Source organism: Hippoglossus stenolepis, chromosome 3 (genome assembly GCF_022539355.2).
Source record: "Hippoglossus stenolepis isolate QCI-W04-F060 chromosome 3, HSTE1.2, whole genome shotgun sequence".
NCBI classification, from domain to species: domain Eukaryota; kingdom Metazoa; phylum Chordata; class Actinopteri; order Pleuronectiformes; family Pleuronectidae; genus Hippoglossus; species Hippoglossus stenolepis.
The window spans coordinates 18649718-18675874 of record NC_061485.1 but is presented as its reverse complement, the minus strand read 5'-3'; the positions used below and the strand labels follow the sequence as shown (position 1 = coordinate 18675874).

General features: G+C 44.1%; 2 protein-coding genes across 5 annotated transcripts in view; one reads left to right on the top strand and one right to left on the bottom strand.

The window, feature by feature from the left end:
• The first annotated feature begins 6404 nt into the window (after positions 1-6404).
• Positions 6405-8903, top strand: myog (myogenin). The gene is made up of 3 exons (XM_035151903.1): positions 6405-7144; positions 7833-7932; positions 8058-8903. The coding sequence occupies exons 1-3, from the start codon at positions 6611-6613 to the stop codon at positions 8174-8176; spliced, it is 753 nt and encodes a 250-aa protein (XP_035007794.1). The 5' UTR covers positions 6405-6610; the 3' UTR covers positions 8177-8903.
• A 6-nt stretch (positions 8904-8909) lies between these two features.
• ppfia4 (PTPRF interacting protein alpha 4) overlaps positions 8910-26157 on the bottom strand; it is a 57375-nt gene continuing 40127 nt past the window's right edge. The window contains exons 5-32 of one of the 4 annotated variants that reach the window (XM_035151898.2): positions 25749-25823; positions 25158-25229; positions 23190-23411; positions 22259-22393; positions 21516-21650; positions 21280-21363; positions 20488-20619; positions 20262-20324; positions 19867-19958; positions 19626-19755; positions 19028-19203; positions 18309-18537; positions 18160-18195; positions 17944-18065; positions 17076-17188; positions 16905-16986; positions 16701-16782; positions 16323-16523; positions 15791-15853; positions 14711-14737; positions 13185-13360; positions 12876-12973; positions 12022-12197; positions 11410-11478; positions 11134-11320; positions 10852-10949; positions 10072-10586; positions 8910-9838 (exon numbers count right to left, since the gene is read on the bottom strand). In XM_035151898.2, the coding sequence (XP_035007789.1) occupies positions 10891-10949; positions 11134-11320; positions 11410-11478; positions 12022-12197; positions 12876-12973; positions 13185-13360; positions 14711-14737; positions 15791-15853; positions 16323-16523; positions 16701-16782; positions 16905-16986; positions 17076-17188; positions 17944-18065; positions 18160-18195; positions 18309-18537; positions 19028-19203; positions 19626-19755; positions 19867-19958; positions 20262-20324; positions 20488-20619; positions 21280-21363; positions 21516-21650; positions 22259-22393; positions 23190-23411; positions 25158-25229; positions 25749-25823 (3036 nt within the window). In that variant the 3' untranslated portion in view covers positions 8910-9838; positions 10072-10586; positions 10852-10890. The remainder of the gene's footprint in view (positions 9839-10071; positions 10587-10851; positions 10950-11133; positions 11321-11409; positions 11479-12021; positions 12198-12875; positions 12974-13184; positions 13361-14710; positions 14738-15790; positions 15854-16322; positions 16524-16700; positions 16783-16904; positions 16987-17075; positions 17189-17943; positions 18066-18159; positions 18196-18308; positions 18538-19027; positions 19204-19625; positions 19756-19866; positions 19959-20261; positions 20325-20487; positions 20620-21279; positions 21364-21515; positions 21651-22258; positions 22394-23189; positions 23412-25157; positions 25230-25748; positions 25824-26157) is intronic. The other 3 variants (XM_035151899.2, XM_035151900.2, XM_035151901.2) reach the window with 3 other exon arrangements.

The window sequence follows — 26157 nt, the reverse complement described above, 5'->3', positions numbered from 1 at the left end:
GAGTGGCTGTAATCATTCAATCAGATCCAATTAAGAGCCTGGATCTAGTGAATGTAAATCTGGTTTCATAATGGGACTGCTGGACCTTGATGAAGGTATTCGCTCTCCTGAGATTTCTGTCTCTGATGCCTCTTTTGAGTTATGATACAACTGTGGCATCACTGGAACATTCAGTGGGTCATGTAAATAATCTGACTGTTTGTGTGGGGCACAGATTACAGTGGACACTTTAGCGCGGCCATGTGCTGCAGAGTATGTTAGTGGGAAGTGGGTTATGTACGTAAGTATAAGTATGTATGTGTGTTTGTCTGCGTGTGCTGGAGCCTCACAGTGAGTGGGATGCCAGTGAAGGGAAGGGCAGCGGATGGCTCAGGGGCTCAGTCCATTCCTGCGATTTAACATGACACCACTTGCACTAAGACTGCGACAGCTGCGTATGCACATGCCGGCCATTCTGTTTGTTGTAGGGGATTACGCTGCGATAAAAGCCCCAGTGAGCAGCAGCATGGCTGGGCTACAGAACTACTGTTGCCCCCCTGACTTTGAAAGCTTTCTCCAGGCCTCCAGAGCTCTGTGAAAACACAGGTGGGGCGCTTCATTCTGAACAGGAATGAATGAGCGTATTCTCCCGTTGATTAGCCAGGACAGTAATAGTGTCACATCACCTTTAGACATCAGTCAAATGGTACAGTACTGCAGCTTATGCAAGGTTCATTACTCAACAGAAATAGTTGGGGAGGGGCTCACAGTTGTGTAGTATTCAGCTCGGACTGCTCCCATTCATTTGAATCTCAGTAGTAAGGTAATTGATTTGATGATCATCTGGGAGGAGTTCACTGCTTAGTCATCTAACACCATTAATGTTATGGTCGGTATAATATCACCATAAACTTTCTGCTGTTGGACAAACTGATATCAGTCGTCAGTAATTGACGTGCAGTTATCATGGTGACAGAATGAAAAGGCTCTGAAGCGTCACACTTTGGCATCTGTTGCTGTCACTATGGCGACTGTGTCCTCTGCCAAAGGTACTTCATCTTGTACATGATGTTGTTGCACGAGTCCAGAGTTAAGACAGTTAAGTAATGCAGACACGTGTTTTTTATTTACTACATTTTATTTCTCTATTCCCTTCTATTTTCTTTTACTGTTTATTATCTAAAATCTCATGATCATATCACATCTACTACAAACATCCATAGTACCCTACATTAGTAATTAGGTGGTAAACGACTTAAGGTTTGTTTACCAACTGTACGAGTGATGCAATAAAGCTTTACCAAGTTTTGTTGAATTGACACGAACGTAAACTGTAGAAATGAACATTCATTATTAGTGAACTAAACTGGGATTGGGTCCAACCCCACCCATGACCCATAAAGGATAAGCATGAATCCTGGTTCAGTCAGGGCCTTTCTGTGTGGAGTTTGCATGTTCTCCCTGTGACGGTGTGGGCGACCAGTCCAGAATGCAGCCCGCCTCTCGCCCATCGTCAGCTGCATTATCACGATGGTTTGGTAGTGACTGTTGGGAAAATGTAACCAGTGTATGTCTGTAAATGAATTCCAAACAATCGCCAGATAATCTGGAGTTAATCCCACTATTCAAACAATGAAAAACAAAGAATACATTTTCTGAGGATAAAAAATTCAATTATTCGGATTTTAGTTATTGTTAATTTATGGAAATTCCTCTAAAAAATGTCAACATGATTAAACAAACTAAAATAATAGTCCCAAAGCACGGTCTATATTTTCCATATAAATTGTCCCAAATGAAGTAGTCACTAAGAAAATACACGACCTGTACATCACAACATCACAACACGTGTTCCACTGAATGACTTTGACTTTGGGGTTATTGTATCCTACAATGTAACTGACTGGACTGAGGTCCTGGTTTATCCACATTTAATCATCTCCTTCACTGTTGTTATGTTATTCTCCTCTTACATCTCTGAGATTTCCAGTGTGCGCTCGGATGTCAGCTCTCCAGGTCAGTGATGATTTTGAGGCTAACCTGGGGTGAAGAGGCCTGATCCCTCTCTCCCTCCTCCTCCTCCCTCCCGCTCAGCTGTCCCACAATGTGCTGCTGCTTGTCAATGACAAGAAGTGCAACAGTGTTGCAGTGACAGGGCAAACCCCGCTACGCACAGCCCACACACACACACACACACACACACACACGCACGCGCAGTCATGAACACGCACAAATGGGGCCCATAAACCCTTGTGCACACATACACAGTGTATGTTATGTACAGACATGTTTTTCAGGGTAACCAACTTGGCTTCTACAGTTTCAAACATGTCAAACAGGTTTATTACTGTTTATTTCTCTGAGATATTTACATGGTCTTTATAATAAAATCGAATGCGTAAATACTTGAAGAAAAAATTTGTGTTACTACCAGTTTTAAAAAGACAAATGAAATCCAGGTCTAATCTCAGTTGCCACTTGTTATGGTGAATGTTTGATCTGATATGTATTTTGTTATTATGACTCCTTCACTGGGTTGAGGTCTGTAGAGTATTTGCACACAGTCAGTAAACACCCACACTCCTCCCTGGTTTACTGCACCTCAAGTGTTCACTTAAAAAATGCTGAGAGGGGGCTTGCTCCTCAAACGAGACACAAGTGTGCGGCCGACATTGCGACAAGACACACACAGAAACACACACACGCGATCTCCAGTTCTGCTGACAATGGGTTAAGATGACAGAGGGTTATGAGTGACTCTGACACACTGCAGACCCCACCCCTCCTCCCTGCTTCACCCCTGAGTCCAACACAGGCGTCTTTGTACTCGCTCCACCATCAGTGACTATCCATCACGGACTAACCTGTCAGCCCTGCGCCAAGCTACCACTCCGCCTCAACCCCAGACCCGAGGCCAAAGCCCAAGACTCCACCACGACCCGCAGGCCACACCGCTGCCTGTCACCCAGTCCCACAGCTGAAAGTCTGCTGCCTGCAGTCATTACATCTTACATTATGTTATGTTCGACAAGCCATTACATTATTTACATTTTAAATCCCAACTTAGATTTTTATTCCAAAATGAGTAAGTTTAAAATCATACAGAGACATATAACAGTAAATACAGGCTACTGTAATTAAAGAATAGCAAATTATAAAATGTGATGTAATGTAATATGGGTGGCTGAGGGTTATCCACTGAGGGTTATCCACTTACCAGGTTGGTGGTTCGATTCCCAGTCTTCTTCAGTCTGCATTCCGAAGTGGCAAGATACTGAACTCCTAATTGTGCCTGATGGTTGTGCCGGTAGTGTATGAAAGGTGTGTGATCAAAGAAAGCAAAGTTAATTCAGCAGCAACTTTTTAGCAACCAGCTCCTGTTGGTTTGCACTGCTGCCCTACAGTTCCTGGTTCAAATCCCAGCTGTGGTCTTTTTGTGTGGAGTTGCAACTCATAATGTGACTCAGTAGTTAGTATGGCCTCCGCGTTCCTGGATACGCACTCCTGATAACATCTGGGCATGCTCCTGATGAGTCAGCAGATGGTGTCCTGGTGGATCTCCTCCCAGACCTGGATCTGGGCATCAGTGAGCTCCTGGACAGTCTGGGGTGGTACTTGGTGGTGTCGGATGCATCAATACATAATGTCCTAAAGGTGCACAATTTGGATTTAGGTCCGGGGGAACGTGAGGGCCAGTCAATGGCATCAATGCCTTCATCATCCAGGAACTGCCTCCACACTCTGGCCACATGAGGCCAGGCATTGTCCTTCACCAGGAAGAACCCAGGGCCCACTGCACCAGCTTAACGTCTGACAATCGCTCTGAGGATTTCATCCCTGCACCTAACTAATGACATGGAGGTCTATGGGACCCTCCAAGGATACATCACTGACCCACCGCTAAACCGGTCACGCTGTGTGATGTTGTAGGCAGCATAACGTTCACCACAGCTTCTCCAGACTCGTTCACTCCTGTCACATGTTCTTAGTGTGAACCTGCTCTCATCTGCGTAGAGAGCGGGGCACCAGTGGCGGACCTGCCAATTCTGGTGTTTTCTGGTAAATGCTAATCGAGCTGCACGGTGCTGGGCTGTGAGCACAGGTCGAGGACGTCGGCCCGCATGCCACCCTCATGGAGTCTGTTTCTGACAGTTTGGTCAGAAACATGCACACGTGTAGCCTGCTGGAGGTCATTTGTAGGGCTCTGGCAGTGCTCCTCCTGTTCCTCCTCATACAAAGGAGCAGACACTGGTCCTGCTGCAGGATTGACTTCTACTACCCGGTCCAGCTCTCCTTGTGTAATGGCCAGTCTCCAGTCTCCATGCTCTTGACACTGTGCTGGGAGACACAGCAAACCTTCTTGCGACCGCACGTATGGATGAGCCATCCTGTAGGAGCCGGACTACCTGTGCAACCTGATTGGGCTGCAGGTACAGCCTCATGCTACCAGTAGTGACAAGGACACTAGCAGAACACAAATCTATAGAATAATCAGTGAGGAAGGATAAGGAGAGAGCAGCTGTCTGTGGCCATCACATGGAAAACCATTCCCTTTTTGTGGGTTGTCTTGCTCTGGCCTCTCCATTGCACCTGTTGTCACTTTAATTTGCACCAAATCAGATTAATTACTATAACTTGTGCTTCCTAAATGGACAGATTGATTTCCCTGAAGTTAAACTGACTTAGTGTTATACTGTGACGATTAAGTGTTCCATACATGTTTTTTGAGCAGTTTATATAGATGTCCTGTGCACTTACATTCATTAAAGCACTAATATGATAGCTTTTGGAAATGTCACAGCATTTATTTATGATAAATATATTTAAAAAAAATGAAGTTTAACAATGATGACAGCTCTGCTCTGTTAAGGTTTACCATTGAACTATCCCACTCAAGACCAAGAAAAAGAAAAGAAAAGACTCTGTTCATCTCTGCTGTATTCATATTCATATTGAAACCAGCATGGTAAAAGGTAAATAAAACGAAATAAATAATCAAATTGTAACTTAACTAAAAGGCTTTTATTTTCAATTTAATTTATCAAACTAACAAAATGTATTGATGTATTCAATAATATTTACTCATGGAATAACCATTTACTGCCTCTTGTCTCTTTTTGTGTGATGTAATTTGGCCAATTTAAATAAAACAAGACAATATTAGCCTGGTTTGTCTTCTCACTATTTCTCATTGAACATTTAAAGAGTCTATATAAACTTATGGTGTTACTGTATGTTACGGTGGAAGAGTAAAGGCATTCAGAGAAAGAGAAAGGACGACGTGAGACAAAGCTCTGGCTTGTCTCGTGTCACCAGTACGTCTCCATAGGTTTTATGGCCACAATACAGAGCACACCCCTCTGTCTCCAAATTTTTCCTGACAGATATGTGTGTTACAGTGATTAACCTGTGGTAGTGACATGGGATACACAGGGATGTGACACATCTCACACTATGCCTGTCATTCCAGTCCACGTCTCTGCTGACAGAAGTGTGTGTCTTGGCTGCTCGTCCGCGCTACAGCGGAAGCCAGTCTGAATTTGCTGGTGAGCTATGAGGTGAGACATGTCCTGGTAGGATTAACACCTGGTGGCTAACGCTAATGCTACGGCTGACTGGAAGAGGACAGGACATACGAAGGCCGTTCCTCGGAGTGGTCGACACGTTATTTTCTCTTGAATTCTGAGAGTAACGGGAGCCGGTGTCAAGTTGGCGTTTGACTGACTGAACAGTTCTCTGTTCGTTCCTGCACAGGCCTGTCTGGTTCAGAATCCAGTGATGCTGAGGTCACTTGTATCACTGTGCAATCATCTTAGAGGGAGTGTCAGCAGATATGAATGTGGTTACATAAAAACGAGACTCGCCCACAACGGCCGGACCCTTTTACTGTCTGGCATCGGAGCTTTTACATATTTTACATCAACCTCATTCATGATTCTGACCCTTCACAACGGAGATCAAGTGTTTATCTGTGACCCAGTTTTGAGTAAACAACAATCTCGGGCCTCATTTCCTTCTCATCAACAACTAGGATTCGAACAGCTTCTCGTCATTGCATATCATTGGCTCCCAGTAGAAGTGACAGCTGTCTCCGGACCCCCCGACCTACCCACCGATGCCAGGGGACATGTATGGTGTCACGGAGGGAGACGTTAGTCTAGGATTAGCTCATTAAGACGGGCATATTTGATCCGAGATTATCTCTCCCATTTCCACGGGAACTTGATCATATCCTGGCCTCTTAAGAAACACACACACGCGCACACATAAACACAAACGGGCCCTAAAGCCCCAGAGAGCAGGGCCCAACAAAGATGTGAAGTGTAGATGTGCAGCAACAGCTAAACGTCGGGTCAGGTTTCTGGGGGCTCGTGCTAAATTTAACCCTGTGATCCTACAGCAGGCAGAGGGGTTTAAATGCCAGCCTACAGTTGCTCCACACCAGTTGTTCTCCAAACGTCTTCCACTCATCACAAACTAAAGGCAAGGGGGCGAGGACAGGCACACACACATACGTACACTCCCGACACACGCTCCAGCTCACAGAACCGAAGACCATATCACAGAAGAGAGGTTCCAGGGGAAGCAGGGATCTTCGTTCCCTCAAATCCAGACCACAGTGCCGTCCAGTATGGAGCTTTTCGAGACCAACCCTTATTTTTTCCCTGACCAGCGCTTCTATGAAGGAGGGGACAGCTATTTCCCCTCTCGCTTGCCCGGGGGGTACGACCAAGCCGGCTACCAGGACAGGAACTCCATGATGGGTTTGTGCGCGAGTCTGTCTGGGGGTGTTGGAGTTGGGGTCACAGGAACAGAGGACAAAGCCTCTCCGTCCAGCATGTCACCTCACTCCGAGGCCCACTGCCCAGGCCAGTGCCTCCCTTGGGCCTGTAAGCTTTGCAAAAGAAAGACAGTGACCATGGACCGTCGGAGAGCGGCCACGATGAGGGAGAAGAGGCGCCTGAAGAAGGTGAACGAGGCCTTTGACGCTCTGAAGAGGAGCACCCTGATGAACCCCAACCAGAGGCTGCCCAAGGTGGAGATCTTGCGGAGCGCCATCCAGTATATCGAAAGGCTGCAGGCCCTGGTGTCTTCCCTCAACCAGCAGGACACTGAGACAGGACAGCAGGGACTGCACTACCGACCCAGCACGGCTCAGGCCAGAGTGAGTAGGACGGATGAGGAGGGATGAGGAGGGATGAGGAGAAGGTCACATATTAAACACTGAGAACAGAGCCAAAAGACAAACAGAAAGTGGCAGGAAAGGTGATGCTGGGACAAAAAACAAATGTGGAGTAGAGACAGAGAAACACTCGATAATTAATTATTGGAAAAAATAATGAAAACAAAAATGTTCTTGACTTTGTTGAACTAGTCCGCTCTAACACTGGCTTTGGAAGTGATCGTTGGGGAAAAGTTTAGAAAATTCAGTTGTGGAGATGCATTGACGGATCTATATTTTTATGTTTTACCCAATTTTCAGTGGTGTTTTAAGTCATGATCCGATTTTCAGCCCAGTAATGTTTCAGAAAACATGTTTTTTCTCATGGTTATAAGCTGATGAGACTGGTGCCAAAACCCAAAATCCAGTTACAACTCTCGCTGTCAAATGTTCATGATCTTCCAAGATCTTTTTTATTATTTCCATCTGTGTTTTTTTAATTGGAAGGTGTAATTTCTCTTACTGAGGTAATCCGAGTTTGTCTCTGAGGAGTCACATGCATTTGTAGTCGTGGTGTTGTGTGTGTGTGTGTGTGTAGTTGTGTGTATGTGTGTGTCTATGTGGGGCAGGGTGTGCCGTGTCATAACACAGTGACTGACAGCAACTTCTGTGTGCATCTCCATGGCAACAGGTGTCGTCGTCAAGCGAGCCCAGTTCAGGCAGCACCTGCTGCAGTAGCCCGGAGTGGAGCAGCACTCCAGAGCAGTGCACACAGAGCTACAGCAGCGAGGGTGAGTACAGTTCACACACACACACACACACACACACACACACACACACACACTCATTATGACACCATGGGCAGATAAGTGTGCCGTCACTCTGATACTGACTGTGTGACTGTGTCTCTCTGCAGATCTCCTGAGTGCTTCCGACTCTCCAGAGCAGGGGAACATGCGTGCGCTGACCTCCATCGTGGAAAGCATCTCTGCAGCGGATGCAGCCGTGGCCTTTCCTGTGGACATTCCCAAATAGACCTTCCACTCATTGGACCCATAAATGCACAGAGATCCACAAAATAAAATAAAAATTGATATAGAGGATTAAAACTAATTTCAAAGTCCAATTCAATATATTTTTCAGCTGTTCCGTTTTATCCTGTGCTAAATTAAAAAAAAATTGTAATATATTAGGATTGCAACTGTGCGGATCTATGGTTGTGCCAGCCAAACTGAATCCTGTTCACAACGAGGCCTTATTGCCATTATTCCCTGCCTTATTCTGTGGTCTAGACCTGCCTGTCAGACCCACAGGAGCCTTTTATAACTAGAGATTCAACCATTTTGCTGCATGAACAACACCGAGTAACTAGCGTGGATCTCTGACAGGTCTCCTGTCTGATAGAGCTCAAGAGGAATAAGAAAATTATTTTCATCCTCACTTAATTTAAGTTTTTCATATTTTCGAAACCTTTCCCAGATCTTTCATTCTTTTTGTGTGTGTTTTTATGCTTAGAACAACATGAGTTTTATTTGTGGGGCCAATATGTACCATGGCAGTTTTGACCAAGATCTGCTTAATTTAAACTGAATGCTAGTGATGTAAATACGTTCCCTTTTTCTACAGAGTGGTTTTGCCATTTTATTTTCTATTTTTTGCTAACTTATTTTTGACTTTTATAACTAAGATTGTTGTGTATTTGTAGATGTTCCAAAAAGTGATATTTTCTGTCCAATTCTTGCAATAAAGACCATTTTCAATACATTTGTCTGTTGTTGACTGATTTGACGTCTTTAAAAAGAACACAACAAAGACAATTTATGTAAAAAAAAACAGCTTTACTTATGTCTATATAGTGTCATAAATACAGTACACTTTTTTTGAATAGCCAAATAATAAAATCTTGATTTGTCAGCATTGTTTCACACCTGGAATAAAGACACAGTACTCATAGCTGCCACATAGCACATTACACCTTTTAGACACCTTGGAAAAACTGTTAAAAAAAGAAAAAGATTGTACACCCATCCAGCACTTCACTGGTTCCATATGCTGTGTTCTCATTGGATGAGGAGTTGGTCAGCCAAGAGTCAAAACTGCTCACTGTCACGTCTCTATGGCAACTGAACGGGAGGCGACGGGACGGGATCAGAACGAGTCCGTCACGTTGAGCAGTATTATGTGGATATCATTGGCTGATGTTGAGCAGCAGTTTACAGTTTGATTTGAGAGAAGAGTTAAGGAATCGACAGAGAGGAGCTACAGTGTTCACACTACCCATTCACAGAAAATAGTCATGGTCAAATGGCTGGGGTCGGCCCATCACACGTACGACCTTTCTGCAAGTCTCGAGCAGAGAGACTCATTCAGACACACACACACACACACACACACACACAGCCGCACGCAGACACACACACACACACACACACACACACACAGACACACACACACACACCTTCATATTAAAGGATTCTCTCTATTCTAGGCTACATAGTGTCATACAGAAGGCGAGAGAGGTGGAGAGAGGGGAGCTAACAGCTACATGGTGTCAACAGAAGAAGAGGAGTAAAAAGAAAAGAACTGGAGAGGAAGAAGCAAAGAGTGAAGTCTGAATTTGGACCCATGAACCTGTGAAGAGTCCTTGTAGAAACACACCCCGTCTTTTGTGAGTCCCTCTCACTAATGATTCACACACTTACAGCATACAGCAAAAGACGCACAAAGGTCCGACACAGAGAGAAAGAGAAAGAGAAAGAGAGAGAGAACAGTCACTATCGAATACAGGGCATTGGGTTTCATACAGCAATATTATATTATTTTCCATATATATTTCCAATATATATATATATATTTATATATATATATAATATTTCTATAAAAAACATAATTCATCCATTTTATGTACAGAGACGATAAATGAGTAATACCTTGCATAACCGGTAGAGGGGCAATGTGCAGTGGGATCTTCCATTTATACAAGTATTCATCATTCCCAAGTCCAAATCAACAGCTGCTCACCGTCGCTTTAAATCTTTTTCTCTTTTTACACTAATCAACTAGTGTGTTAACTCGGATGTGATGACACAGCAAAGTTGGTTTGAACTTGGCCATGTTGAGACTAATAGAACCAGCACGAGAACCCACAGCTGAGACCAGGGGGAGCAGGAGCACAACACCACAACAACAAGGCTACTGGGAGCACTGGGGTAAACTGGGAGAGACTGGGACGAGTCTCGTTTACAGCAGCGAGCGCAGCCAATGAGCACTCTCGAGAGTTCAAAGATCAGAGTTGGCCTCTGTATTGCACGTGTCCGAAGGAGAGGTGAGAGGTGAAAGGTGGGAGGTGAGGCTGGGCAGTGGCACCCAGGGACTTCCTCTCCAGATTTGGCATATCACTCTCAAAAGGCCGCAAGCATGTGTCCATATAGGTAATGAGAATGCACTGGAGGAGGAGAAGTGGGACAGAGAGAGGAAAGTGAGACAATGTCGTCAATCTTTATAAACTGCCTGTGGTTGAGCAACATTTTTCTGAACGATTGCTAAAATCACATTTTACTTAAATCTTTGTGTAAATCAGCCGTTTACACGTATTAGTACAGTAAAGGTCAAGCCATATTCCTTCCACAGGCCACACAGATGGCAAATGCTGGTTAAAAGCACACCAAGCTGGAAGTACAGCAGTGTCAGGTAGTGTTTCATTAGCTTACCTGGTAGCATTAGCGCTCCTGTTAGTAAGCAGAGAGTAGTTAGCATGAGTAGGTCCGCACGGCCGAAGGGTCGAGTCTCGGGGGCGCCGGGGGAGGAGCTTGAGAAGATATGGCACAGAGGGGCGTGGGCACAAAAGGACAGAGAGGACACAGCATGCAGTTAGTCAGTCAGGACAAGCAGAGAGAATGGCAAGCAAAGATACACACACACACACACACACACACACACACACACACACAAAATATACGAGGTAGAATCCTTTCGTTAGTACTGAAACTAACCTTCAGGCTGCAGCTGTTTCCTGGACATCAAATTCACAGAGGGCGGCATGGACATGGAGGGCATACGGAAGCCAGCAGGCAGTGTTTCCATGGACCCTGCCATCATCCCCAGCCCCGCCCCTCCCTCACGTGCCCGAAACCTCTTGCGCCATGACGGAGAGCGTCGAAAAGACTTGTCGTCCCCACTCTACAGGGACAGGGAGAAAAACCAGGTCAGACATTTGGCCCTTTTTCAACAATATCGTATTGGATCAAAGCAGCAGCTTGAAAGGTCACCTCCTCTAGATGACGGTCAGTTCCCAAAGCTAATACGTTGTTGAACTCTCTGTCCAAAACCTGCCGTGCCTGAAAAACAGAGCAGACACAGAGACGATGTGAGCGCTCACCAACCAGGATCCAGAAAAACAAACACGAGCTGAGGCCATAATGTCAACGGAAGCTTTTGAAATACCTGAGGAATTAAAAAGTGGTTCCTCTACTTATTAGAAACCATCATGTTTGCAGTTGAACTGCCAAAAACAGGCACCTATGAATGTGAAACTGGGCAAGTCATCTGTACTGACGCCTGTGATCAGGGAACTGTTTTAAGTGAATTCTGAGTGAGAAAAACTTTTTATATTAGAACAACCAAATCTGAAGCCGTACTAAATGTTGGCAGCATGTTGTCAGGTGGAGAAGCAAAATGCTGGCTGAACACAAACCACAGTGCCAACAAAAGTAAAGTATCATTATATAAAATATAATGTTATTGCTAGAAATGTAGATGTTGTGAACAATATCCTATACAGATGTTGAGATTTCATAAATCATTGAGTCTGCCCACAAAATGGACCAAACTATCCTTAAGAACTGCTCACACAACACTTGAAATCTTTCCTCAATAACCACCTGTGTGTTCTGCATAGGGATCTGCAGGATGAGCGCTAGGCTGCTGTAGTCGAAGGTCTCGTCCAGAGAGATGAGCGACCCGTGAATGCCGCTCTCCAACAGGCTGCCACTGTACTCCCTCAGACCAATGGACTGGACCCAGTGGATCACCTGCTCATTGGTCCACACCAACACATCTAAACGTAAAGAGGGAGGGGCTCAGATTTATGGTACAACGTTATGTGCAGTGACAGCAATTGTCATTAAAAACAAATAGAAACAAATAGATTTAGAGAAAAGAGAAGTGGAAAGGGAGAGAGCGAGAGAGAGAGACAGAGAGAGAGAGAGAGAGAGAGAGGGATAAAGAGGTAATGTGCCTGCTAACATAGTGTCAACTCACTGGCACACTCCCTTTGTTCATTTAAAGCACAGCTGTCAACCAGCTTTCCAAGTTGGAACAGGCGGTGTGTGTGTGTATGTGTGTGTATGCGTGTGTAAACAGGGCAGGAGTCTGATTTGACACGACAGCTGACTCAAGTTCATGTGCAGAACTCAAGGTCAAAAGGGCGAGAGGACTGGTTAGATCTAAGTGTGTGTGTGTGTGTGTCTGTGTGTGCAGACTACTCTTGGTATGCAGCGCTTTGGATCATAAGGTTGAAGGCCTGCCTCAGTTGGTTTTATGACAGTGCACGGTGCAGCTGTTTCAGTGCGCGTGCCAAATTAACAATATCAGGCAAAACCACTAGGTGGTGCTCTGGCCTGACGAGACTTTGGATGTGTGTGAACTCATGTTCAGGGTATTTAAATCCGTGTGCTTCCTGTTTTGCTTTGTTTAGGTCACTGTATGTGTGTTTCAGGGTGTGAGTAAAGTGTACCTTTCATGTCGTGTTGGCTGTCCTCTCTCCGGCGCTCCAGGTCTTTCCTGTCATAATTGAGTCTCTTCAAGCACATAATCCCATACTGCAGACTAGCCCTGGTACAACACACACACACACACACACACACACACACACACACACACACACACACACACACACACACACACACACACACACACACACACAGAAAGGGATAAGCACATGTGCATCATTAGTCCCCTCATCTCCATTGCTAATGTATCCAGTTAGCACATGAAAGCAGAAGCTGATCAAACAGAAGCTAAACTCATCGTCACGGTTACAGACCTATGAAAGCTGTCCACCATCTTGAGGTGGCTCCTCAGGTCCTTCTTGGTCAGGTGGTCCAGCATGCGTGCGTCCACCAGACACTCCATGAAGTAGGAGCGGTACTGAGGCAGACCGAGGCTGGGCAGCCACTCGTTCCCGATCCACTCATGGTTCATGTCTCCATATGCCAGAGTCTACATGGAGACATGAAGATAATGCTACTGATTTTGCAACAGAAACAAAAGGGACTGCTCTATGTTTCAGAAATATATACAGTATATGTCTTCATGGATGTGACACTGATTAATGTGAAAACCTGAATAACCGCATTGCAGTTGTATGCTTCCGCCAACCAGTGCAGTTTCTGTGTACATATTTCTACATACTTTTTCCCCCCAGATTCATATAAGGTCACTGTGAGCTTTGACCAGAGATCACAAAAAAGTGATCACTTCATCTGAAAATCGTAGTCCAAGTGAAAACTGATCAAAAGTTGAAGAAATTCCCTCAAACAGTCTTGAGATGTCACATTTTTTTAAGGCCACCGTGACGTTGACCTTTGACCACTGAAATCTAATCAGTTAATCGGTGAGTCCAGGTGATTTTACCAGATGTACTGAAATTCCCTTACGGGGAGTCCTAATATATCACATTCACAGGGATGTGAGGTCCCTTTGACCTCCAAGCACCAAAATGGAATCAGTTCATCTTTGAGCCCAAGTGAACTTTTGTACCAAATATGAAGAAATACCCTCAAGGCATTCTTGAGATATCGGTTCATAGGAATGGAACTGAAAGACAACCCAAAAACATGATGCCGCCGGCAACTGGATTTCGCCGGTGTGGAGGCATAAACCTGCATTTGAGCAAAAAAGCTGCTTATGTGGTAAAACCAATCACATTTCTGTCATATTGTGAATCTAAATTTAAAAATATGTGCAAGGTCTTACCCGGATTTAAAACATACATGCCTATACATAGTCACATTTTGAAGGCTGTTCTAAATGCGGACTGAAGTCTAATCAGGTAGTACGCGGCGCAGTATTAAATACAAAGCAATTATTATTTTATTTGCATGTTAACAGCTACAGCTCATCAAGGCTTTGAACATTTGCAAATGGCTTAAGTGAAAGGTTAATAGAAAGAAAATATTCATCATTTATTTGGGTTAAAGGGTAATTTCACTTAATTTTTTTTCTTCTACTCACTCTTACTGGTACCTTGCCAAACAGATGATTTTATTTTAAAGCATCAAGGTTATGAAAAATTGGTGTCTGAGTTTTCTGAGGGCAGCCTCAATAGAATGAATTTAGTGGGATTTAGTTTTTTTCAGTGCTCAAGGTACTGAAAGTGACACCTGAATAACTCAACAGCAGGACAACAACAACAACAACAACAACAACGTCACATTTGGACAAACACCACATTTCATGTAATGTTACATCTGAGTACAATACTGAAGATGATAAAGATTCCCTTGAAATAAGTGTGTTAGTGAAGAGTGTGGCTGCAAATACAGTTGTTAGCAGATGTTATGCCCCCACCTGTGCCCAGCTGCCCTCCTCATTGTCCTGAGTGGCAGCATGGTAGAGACAATATGCAAGGTTAGAGACAGATGCTAACAAAATACACATATAGTATTAATTTAACATAATATAATAGATCACACACACACATGTACACAAATGCAAACCAGAGGACATTACATTGACTTACATTGATTTCCTGGAAACTGAAAATGCAAATCCACTCATTATCTACTCACCACTATGCCGGTGGAGGGGTGGGTGAAGTGTTTGAGTCCACAAAACACTTTAGGAGTTTCAGGGGTAAACAGCTTTGCAGCCAAATCCAATACAATTGAAGTAAATGGCGACCACTTCTTCAAACGTAAACGTGCCTCCACACTGCTCCTGTGGTGTCATCCAAGTGTCCGTAAGCCCAGAAATGTTTGACTAAATGTCCTCTGATATCCTCAGCCTGGAGTCGTGTTCAAGCGCACACACTGCACGAGCTCTCGCCTCTATGCTCTCGCCCAAGGAGCATCTGACGACATCAGGGAGAACTCGCAATAGCTGCAGTGTTTTATGGACTTAAACACTTCACCCACCCATCCATTGGCATAGTGCTGAGTAGATGAGTGAATTTGTATTTTTGGGTAAACTATCCCTTTAACCTGAACTTAAACTTAAACTAAACCTTAAAACATGTCTTCCCCAATTCACAAAATTGAATGGTGTACGTTATGGGGATTTGCTTTTTCCCCATAATTAAGACAAGTCCCCATGTGACTATGTTAACAGATATAGGTCCCCACAACATCAGTACTACATGGACCACACACACACACACACACACAAAGCCCTTTCACTCTGCAGTTAACATCAAACTATATCAGTTAATTGTATCATCATGTTTAGTTGGATTTTTCATGTCAGCACAGGTCGCATGACCATAGGTTGCACCAGTAACATTCATACACCCATCACACAAATACCAGCGCGATAAACAAAATGCATGTGCATGTGATATAGTGGGGGCAAGTGCGAGAGAGTGTTTGGTGGTGGTGGTGGTGGTGGTGGTGGTGGGGGTAAAGGGAAGGGGAGCACCCAGATGGTACTGACCGCTTTAGTGGAGGAAGCCAGGTTCTCCATCTCTTCATGAGTCACCCACACATTTCCGGAGGACTGCTCAGAGGACAAAAACACACACGAACACACACACACACCAACCCCCACGCGCACACACACAAAGACAAACATTGTGTTGAGTGATGCCAGGGGAGGGAGTGTATTTCGGGCAGGTAGCTTGTAGCTATATCTGGCACCATATGTGTGTTATTTTCCCACAGAACCCCATGCAATTTATGGCAGCAGAGAAGGACAAGTCAACACAGTAAAAGGCAGAGACCAGCCTCTACTGTGTTTTGAGATGACGAACAAAAAAAGGGGAAAAAAAGCAGTGATGGGTTACTCCAGGGTGCAGAGTGAAGGTTGAGCCAAATCGTGGAAGAGGTTTTAAGTGTTGAGTTTTGTGTAGGGGATCATTGTGTTCATTTATTTATTCGCTATTGGTGTATGTGCATCTATGTGGATGAAAAAAGCGCAGTGTGTGAGTCCACAGTGTTGTATTTTGGTTGGAGGTTTTTTGTTTTACCGTTCTGGAGGTGAGCGGTGCAGAGGGGCTGGTGAGGGAGACCATCTCCTGAATGGCCAAGCGGAGTTTGAGTCGGTGCAGAGGGTTGCTGATGCCAATCTCCCTCTGAATCTCTGTGTCGGACAGAGCTGACATGATGGCTCCGCTCTTCACGTTGGCACGACAGGCCGCCACATACCAGGCCGGCATACCCACCCACAGCTGGTGAGAGTCATCAACACAATCAACGTCAACGCCATTGTCACCATAAAAGGCCACATAGAAGAGGAGGGGAGAGCAGATTACTGCTCCTATGGTCAGTCTGGTATTTAATATCACCGTAATATTAACGTAAAGACATTTATGGCTGGTAGAGATGAAATCAGATAAGTGGAATACCTCAAGCCAGGAGACGACAGTAGGGCCGTCCCACTGGGCAAACGGCAGACCTCTTTTCCTGGCATCTTCAAGAAGCTCGTGCCTAAAGAAGAAATCGCAAACAAAGGCCGAGGGAAAAGACAAACACCAGAGATGGCTCAGTTAATACTGTAACTAAAATAGTAATAAACAGAATAGAAATAGAGAGGAAAAAACAGGTTTTACTTTTTCTTCATCCTGCGGTCCCTCTCAGCCTGAGTGCCAAGTTTTCCCAGAGTCATAGTGTCGCCGATGCCCATCTCAAAGTCTGAAATACAGCAAGACAGTGTTAATTTATATCTCTATAAATCCCACGCAGTCTACACAGTGTAGTATGATATGAGGTCAGCAGTGGACCTGTTAAGGCTGGTAGGGGCTGTCCGTCCCTGCCCATGGTCTGGTCCAGTCGACCCTTCTCCTTCTTCCCAAACAATCGGCCGATCGACGACTTGATGCCTTTCTTCTGCTTGCTGCAAACAAATGAAACGAGCAAGCAGGAACAAATAATGTTAGACTAAAACCTACAGTCGGACACATTATTGTCAACTGTTGATTAAAAAGTAATTGACTTTGTGTGTGTTGAGCAAACAAGGTTTCAGAGTTGAATTGAAGTGGACAATATATTTCTTAATCTACCTGATTGTCTATCATCACATTTGCTCAAATATTTTATAAATTAAAGATCTTTTGATTATTGGTGATATCGTCATGGTCGTTGGAAAATTTTTATTTACTTAAATTACCTCTGAAGAGGGTTATGTTTTTATTTCTGCGTTCGTTTGTTGGTTGGCAGGATTACACAAAAATACAGAATTTCCCCCCACTTTTTCTAACATTGAGAGAGGGCGTTTTATCTTTTATCTTGATGAAAAAAATCGGACATGTTTTGGGTATGCGGATAGGGGATATTTATGTAGATCCAAATAAAATTTGTATCCAGTGATTAAATCCAGTCAATTTAAATGTAGTTTCATTGGGGGACTGTTGGGCCTTAGTGGAGTATGTGCTCTACCGAGTGTCAGTCTAGTTAATGTAGTTAATTTGAGTTGTTTTGTAGCCATGCTGTATATCGATTAATCAGCCATCACTCAGGACAATCCTCATTGTTTTGGGGATGTTTTATGTTTACTCAGGTAAATCAGACAGTGTAACTCAACCATGGCGACTGCTGTTTCCTGTGGCTCAGCTAAACGTATCTGTCTGTGTGGATGTATATTTTTTTTACCCTCGACCATCCTCCAGACTGCCTGTAAATTGGGCAAAATTGGTTTCCAGCCGCAAACTCCGGGGCGAAGAGGGAGGCGACGTCTCACACTTGATGGTAGCTTTGTCCACTTCAACTGGAGACTGGAAGAATCACAAAAGCAACTGGGTTACAAAAGCCGCAGTCAGACAAAAAACAACCACGATAAAACTGTACAATTTGACTTTGAAAACTTACTGCCACTTTTCTGCGATGTTTCCTCAAGTCGCTTGGCTATTGAAGAAAACAACACACATGCTATCAAAGTGACAATTTTTGTTCATCAACACCATCAAGTAATTGCAGTTAGAGTGTGTTTATCAGATAGAAGGCCTGTGCTCTCTGACCAGAGTCATGATGCCTAGATGGTGGCTGGGGTTGCGTCCGTGGTGTTTCGGCGTTGAGTGGCCACTGTTGGGCGGTGACGAGGAGGATGCCAGGGACTGGGCGGTGGCAGAGGTGGGCAGGGCCCGCGGTCGAAGCGTCACGTTTAGTCCGTCCATGCTGCCGCTGTTCACGCGGGACTCGATCTCATCAGAGCGCAGGTCTGCGGACTCTCTCTCCACCTGGATCATCCTGCACAGACACGTACAAACATGCACGTACACACATTCTTATGTTGTCATACCTATGCAGTAGAGTTGAAATAATATATTAGCTTAATAATCTGCCTATTATTTTCTTTGAAGGATTCAACGGTTTTATCCAACAGGGACTTTTTATTTATCTCTGTAATAATTAGCATCCTCTTCCAGTACGAGACACGAAGAGTGTTATCTGCATGTTATCAGCTCTATATCTAAGGTCACTATCTGTTCTGGTGCATCCTGTCTGGCCAGAGGGCCAGAGGGCTCCATGCATCGCTTGAACTAGCAGCAGCATCTTTATTTTGCTGCAGTATCTCCAAGATGTTCCTATTCTTGTAATTATTTCTTGCATCATCTTTAATATGTTGTTCCCCTCTTATCTGTATCCTGTTTCTTGCTGCTGCACTGACCCAGCTCCCCCCCCTCAGGGATCATGGAACTGTCATGTGCTATAATCTAATATGCCTGTGATCTGTCACCTTATCTCTTCATTGATAGCATCAAGCTGCTCCTGCAGCATGAGAGCGAGAGTCTGAGCGTCTGATTGGCCGCTGGGGGAAAGCAGGGTAGAGCTAACATCGTCGTCCAGGTCCGACTCTGCCTCGATGTCACTGCCGAGGAGGTGGCTGACGCTGCCGCGCAGTGACGGGTAGTCCTGTTCAAACACAGCGCACACCTGAAGAGACAGACATGAGCTTTATTACAAACAAATCTGTAGAGGTAGTCTACATGCACACGTGTAAAAATACAATGTGACAGTTGTGGAGGTATGTGGTCAGCTAAGATAAGAAATGGATGAACAGGAAACTTACATCAGACAGCATGTCCATGGCGGCAGGTGAGAGAGAGACAGAAAGACATGGAGGTTAGTAAAGAATGGTAAGTTAGGTATGAAGATCCTCAAACACTGGCCGGGCACTGACACGCATTAGCAAAGCAGACATGAACTTGGATGCGGCACTGGTAAGGAGTAAATGTGGTTAAACGAATAACAGAAATATGATCTGTAAGTTGGCCATTCTACTTAGTGTTAGGTACTGCAGGGCTGTTGTGTTCTGCTCAAGACTTTATTAGCACCTTGTTTGGGTCGTCTCGCATCGCTGACATTCTGCCCTTCTGTGAGCGCCTGATCACAGTCGTGCTGTAGTGGCCGTCCTGGCCCTCCACCACAGAGTAGCGAAGGTCACTGGCGCTACCCAGATGAGACCTGAGATGATAAACATAAAGGAGATTACAATCCCATTCATCATAATGAAGCAGCATGTTAGAGGGAGAGTATGAGGGAACATGTGTGGAGGAGGTGTTCGTCTGTGTGTACCGGGGGTGAGTTCCATCTCCAAAAACCCCACTGCGACGTTTCAAATGGTCGATCTCATTTCTCAACTTCTCAATCTCTCCGATCAGCCGTTCCTGGGGGACAGATGGGATTATGGGGCATGTGCTCAGTTTGTTTAATCAAGAAAAAGTAGCAATAACTTTACTATAGTACCACTCCATTACAAGTCAGAGTAAAAATCCATATAAACAGCAAATGTCTGGTTTTCAAAATGTAACTTTAATAGAAGTATTATTTGTAAAATACTTTTAAAGTTTTAAAGGTAAAAAATAGTCTAAGCTGACTGAAAACAAGTGACTATTATTATAGGGCTTATAAATTGATCACGAGGTGATGATAGCAACAGTGGTTTGATGATTTGCTGAGTTGTTACTGACCCTGGTGTGGTGAAATTCTTCAAGCTGTTTCTGGCAGTTCTCCAGGTCCTGAATGAGAGAGTTCTGGACCAAAAAAAGTAATGAAACCACGTGAAAACAAGTAAAATATAAACTTATAGTCATTTGTTATGTGAACAACAGTAATATGAGCTGCTGCTGCGTAGATGAATGTGTGCCACGTGTGTGTGTGTGTGTGTGTGTGTGTGAGCGTGTGCGCAGGTCTTGCCTTGTCCTCCAGGGCAGCCATGCGTTCTTTCAGATGGAGCTGCAGTCTTTCATTGGACTCAGTGAGCAGACGATCCACTGTGTCAGATAAACGCTTGTTGTGCTCCTCATTCATTTTCTCCCTCTGACGAGCCTGGAGGTGATCAGAGAGAGAGAGAACATGACATGACTCCGTTTAGGTGTGTTTATGCAGCTAATCAAATGTCTCTGCATGGATTAAAGGATGTAGTGTGCATTTAGCCCAAGATCACAAGCTGCCAGATAGGTTGTCTTGGCCAGCAATGTATCTCACAGCCAGAGCGATTTAATTACAGTCATTTACATGATGATGAAAAAAGGGTTCAATGCCTTTTCTTAAATGGCTTTGCTCAATATGTATTCTACAATAATTCCATTAAAATGAATTAACACAGACACAAACAAACACACATCTGCATCAACTCCTACGACTAAATATAGTCGTGAGATTGCACAGAGAGAAAGAGAAATTTGCCTAGCGTGAATTATTCAGAGTCTAAAGATAGCAGCCAATCAGTCTGTGTGTGTGTGTGTGTGTGTGAAAGATTTGTGGAGTTGGTTTAAATTCATGCAACAATGCACCATGTCTGTCCTGTGTGCATGAAGTGTATGCATGAGGGAACACAGATCCAAGAGTCAAGGCGTCCAGCTAATGTGAAGCATCAGCACACACACACACACACGCACACACACATTATAGTGAGAGGTCAGAGAGACCCTGCAGGGCTGGTGCACACACACACACACACACACATACACACACATACACACACACCCTTCCAAGCTCTTGGTTCTTCTCCTCCAGTTGAGATTCCAGCTGTCTGAGCCGCTCCTCCACGTTGCCATGACGTTCCTCGGCCTGCAGAGGGAGATGCTTACACGTAAGTTCAACCGCCTCCACCACCACTGTAACTTTATGTCTGACTGTTTCTATAGCTTTTGTGACTAAATTATCATTTGCTGTACTCTCTGCACTTTGTGTGTGTGTGTGTGTGTGTGTTTTTGTGTTACCTTGGAGAGAGCTGCCACTCTCTGTGCCAATTCGGCTTCCACCTCTGGCAGAGTCTCAGCCTTCCTCATGGTCTGAGCCAGCCTCTGCTCTGCCATCTCCAGCATCTCCTGCAGCTGGCGCACCTTCTCTTCACTCTGACACACACGCACAAAACATGCACACACAGGCACACACACACACACACACACACACACACACACACACACACACACACACACACACACACACACACACACACACACACACACACAAAGAAGAGGGCCATTAGTGCGAGGCAGTTGTAACCAGTGCATTGCAGTCATGGAGCAGCAAGGACACATCACACAGGCCCTGAATGGAGGATGTTGTGGACCCATGTGGCGTTGAACCACTGAGTGTGATATTTCTTTTACTCACTCAAGTGACTGAAATATTCTTCTATAATATTCTCGACCTTGAATGCATCACACTCAACACTTTTGGACAAAATAACTCATGTCACCTTGCATCAAGTTGAATGTGCCACTTTTGGCTGGTTAATACTGATAAAGTTCTTGTGTCAGGGTTTATTAGCTAAGTTCTGACAGGATAATTTTCACAGGTGCTTTTGTCGAACCTATATTTAAATGCCGATGGAATTCGGAGCTTTACTCAACATAGCGATCACCCATTTCAATCTGAATGACAGTTGATTGATAAATACAAACCAGGAAGAGGGTTCTTCCTGTAGTACATGGCTGTATGTGGCTGCTGTGTTTGTTACCTGTCGGTGCAGGGAGTCCTTGGTGGCCAGTTCATTCTCCAGTTTGTCGTTGAGGTCGTGAATGTGTGTGGTTTCCCGCTGGGCGGCCAGGTAGCGTTTCTCTAATGTTGTGATTCTCTCCTCCATGTCCTCTCTCTGTGGGTGCAGGGACACAACAACATGTATGTGTATGTATGGACAAATACCCCCACTTTATGATTTAAGATACATTATCAGTATAAATATTCATGGTATCATGTACAGTTGATGGGATTGAGTCCAGCCTGAAATCTGAATCCTGACAAGAGTAATTTGCAGTTACAATAAATGTAAATGTATGCAATATAAACTTAATAAAGTCTTACAAAGACTTACAACGAGCCTCAAGTAGTTTCATTTTTGTGTTGTGTGGCAATAGTTTCCATCAACAGCACACAAATCAAGGAATGCACACTCACAAACTCACACACATTATTAAGTAATCAGTTAATGAGCTTTGTTATGTGGTTATTTCTTACACTTGTGTCATTATTTAGTATCTATGTTATAGCCTGTAATACACTCATATTAACTAGCAATACTGGTAAGTAGTAAAATAGTTGTGATTTTGCTTTGACTAAACTCAAATTTACAATAAACAGAACTGAACCCAAGTTGATTGAATGCACTTTAGGAAACACCTTTTCAAATATTCAAACATAAACAACACAATATTGTGTATTCAGCCACTGTCAGACATCAACAATCATGCACAGTTTCTCTGTAGCAGTGAGAACTCAATGACATGGGAGTGTAAGGTGTGTTTGGAAGTAATGATATAGTAACGTATTAGTAAAGATCCATATTTTCCCTCAGAAAAGCAGAAAGGTAAAGTTTGTTATCTTTTTACTTAAAAGTAAAAATGTAACTTTTTTCTCCTCCAAGAACAAAAGCACATCTCCTTTGACCTCACCTCTCTCTGCTCCCTCTGTTGTTTGATTGACAGCTCCTCGCTGCGGCTCAGTTCTCGGCGTGCGTTCGCGAGCTCTGCCTCCAGCTCGGCCATGCGGGCGTTCAGAGTGGCAGAGTGCTCGCGGCTCTGGGACAGCTCCTTGTTGGTGCGATCCAGCAGCTCCTGAAGCTCAGACAAACGGCTGCTGTCATCGTGAGCGTCTATGGAGCCGTTGGGAAGTCTCTGTAAGGTGGACACGTACATTTATATATATATATATATATATATATATATATATATATATACACACATTGTCACATTAAAGGTGGTTTAGGACTAAGTTACGCAAATAATGTGAGAGTTGACATAGAAAACACAGAGTTGTTGGAGAGTAGAAAAAGTTGGATGACCTAGATAAAAAAGTGTTTTTATGCATTTATGGGTGGTGCAGTGTGGTGTGGTGCTGCCATGTTGTTGTTTTGATGCTGTTTCTCATCTCCTCACAGCTCAAAGTGCAGTTCATTCCAGGGCCTTAATTAAACAAACCTTTGGGGACACATATTCATACAGGCAACACAGTGGGCAGTCAGAGTTATTAGGACCCCCTCGGCTGCCTCATGTTCCCATTTTGCCTGCTTATGAATACCTTACAGAAACAGAAACATGCACGCCAACACTGCGGGAAGTGGAGCTAAATAGCATGAAGATGTGTAATAAAACACGCCTGGTGGTTTGTGCAATTGTGCGTTTAGCCTCACAAAGTCAATAGTTTTACACCCAGGGACTTTGGAAATGCCACTGTACGGCCCCACCAGAACGGCAATCTGTGACAAAGATTGGATACGACGTGGAGCCAAGATTAACTCGGAACAGGGTTCCAAAGCAGCTCTCCAGAAAAAAAATCCATGAGGTGATGATTTCATGGTGTTTTGAATTAAAATATCCCCTGAAGGACGCTGGGAGAAACTGCAGTAATTGTCAGCAGGACAGCGGGTGTCATGAATAGAAGTCGTGACAGCTTGTGTGTTTGCACAGTTCCCACACAGAGAGACATCTACCTCTCATTTTTACCTCCGCCAAGGAGGTTGTGATTTTTCCCCTGTCCATTTGTTTGTCAGCAGCATTATGAAAAAAACTATGAAACAGATTCAAGGAATCGGACACGGGCCAAGAGAGAAGCCAGGCGGATCCAGGATTTGTTTTACTGGGATATCTGATATATTGCAATTTGGTGCAGCTTGATTCAATTTAAGAGTTATGCACTCTACTGAGTTCCATATGAAGCTTGGTGTAAGTTCAATTAGGAAGACCTCGTTCACAGTTCACTCTCACCCTCCCTCTTCTATTCAGCTGATTGTTGGGTGCTATGATCTCGATCAGCCAATCATGTTGCTTCAATCTGTTCTCCTCTCTCTTTTCAGTCATTTCAGTGATTCGCTGCGACCCTCCTCCTCCCCAGGCACCTGCAGTCTCCATATCCAGTTTCCACTCATCTCATCAGACCCTCCACTGTCTCTACATCCTATCAACCACCACCATTGTCTAGACCCCAGGGGATTTCCTATACTACACACAGCCTCACCCCATTTTTTAACATTGATGACATCACTTTGGGTCTAAGCACTAAATAGACTAATTTATACCACATTACTTTCTTCTCTAATTATGCTTGGCAATACATTTTGTCCATGTTTCGTGGATGGCCATCCTTTGTCACACCCACCTCACTGCTGTCATGCTCTCTAAACGGGAACATCTTGATTTATCAAATTTAACTATTCTTTCATAAAACACATTTTATTTTTGCTTTCTCTGTCTCTAAGCCAAAGAAACAAGAGCCAAACAAAGTGGAAGTAAGTGTGTGTGTGTGTGTGTGTGTGTGTGTGTGTGTGTGTGTGTGTGTGTGTGTGTGTGAGCCACCAGACAACAACCACAGACAGACATAAAATAGAGCACAGAGCAGAAAAACAATCACACAGCCAGGAAGACCTTCCATGTAGGTTTGGATCCATCTGTTCGCTCCAGTGAGTCACCATCCTTCCTTTGTCTCACCATGTTCAACTGCAATGTAAATTAAAAAGAAGAAAAAACAGAACACGCATTTACTAATTTTTTCTCTTCCTTCACTGAACCAAAAAAAAAAGAACTCGGACTCCGGATGGGAAGTCTGGCTCTCGGGCTGTCAGCGTGCTTCAGACAACATGCTCCACCATATTTGGGAGAACTATTAAAATGAATTCTACTCAGATTACTTAAAATAGAGAAGGGGGGGTTTAGGGGAAGGGGATTTTATTTTATCTTTAGAATAATTTCTCGGATGGCATTTACAAATATATGATTGCTGAAGGCAAGTTGCTGTGTGTGTGTCTGTGTGTGTGCATGTGCATTGGCAAACGGGTATGAACAGAGGGCCAAGGAGACTGAGCCTCTCGCTGAGCATGACACTTGGAGTATATATCAGATCAGACAGGAGGCTGCAAAAGATGTCTGCTAGGAACTGAACAGATGTTTCACTAACCAATACACACATACTCTCACACACACACACACACACACATATAAACATTAACGCATGCACACCTCTTGTGTGGTCACCACTAGCTGTCCCTCCAGGGTGGCCACCCTCTCCAGAGCCACCCGAAGCCTCTCACGCACCTGACAGAAACACAGAGAGAACACACTTCAGCACGGGGTCCAGAAACACTGTGTTGAACTTACAACAGTATGTGTTTATGTCATTTGTATGTATGTGATTTTAAGTTATACTGAGAAATGTAATCTGGAAATTTTGTTGGTATCACCGTTCATTAATGAAATGATCATGATTTGTCATCTGCTTCCTTTTACAGTTGCACTCTGGTCTTACTGTAGTTTGCTGGAGAAGCAGCTTGCTCAACACTTCCTCCATCTGTTTCACATTAAAAGCATTTCATCTCTTCCCTTTTCATGGGGGAACTTTTACTATGAAAATCAGGAAGTGCTGAGGTTA

Bases quoted from the DNA above. Each gene is read 5' to 3' on its own strand.
- myog (XM_035151903.1), top strand. From the start codon at position 6,611: ATGGAGCTTTTCGAGACCAACCCTTATTTTTTCCCTGACCAGCGCTTC. The intron at 7,145-7,832 runs GTGAGTAGGACG...CCATGGCAACAG, and splicing joins CCAGCACGGCTCAGGCCAGA to GTGTCGTCGTCAAGCGAGCC. The intron at 7,933-8,057 runs GTGAGTACAGTT...GTCTCTCTGCAG, and splicing joins ACAGAGCTACAGCAGCGAGG to ATCTCCTGAGTGCTTCCGAC.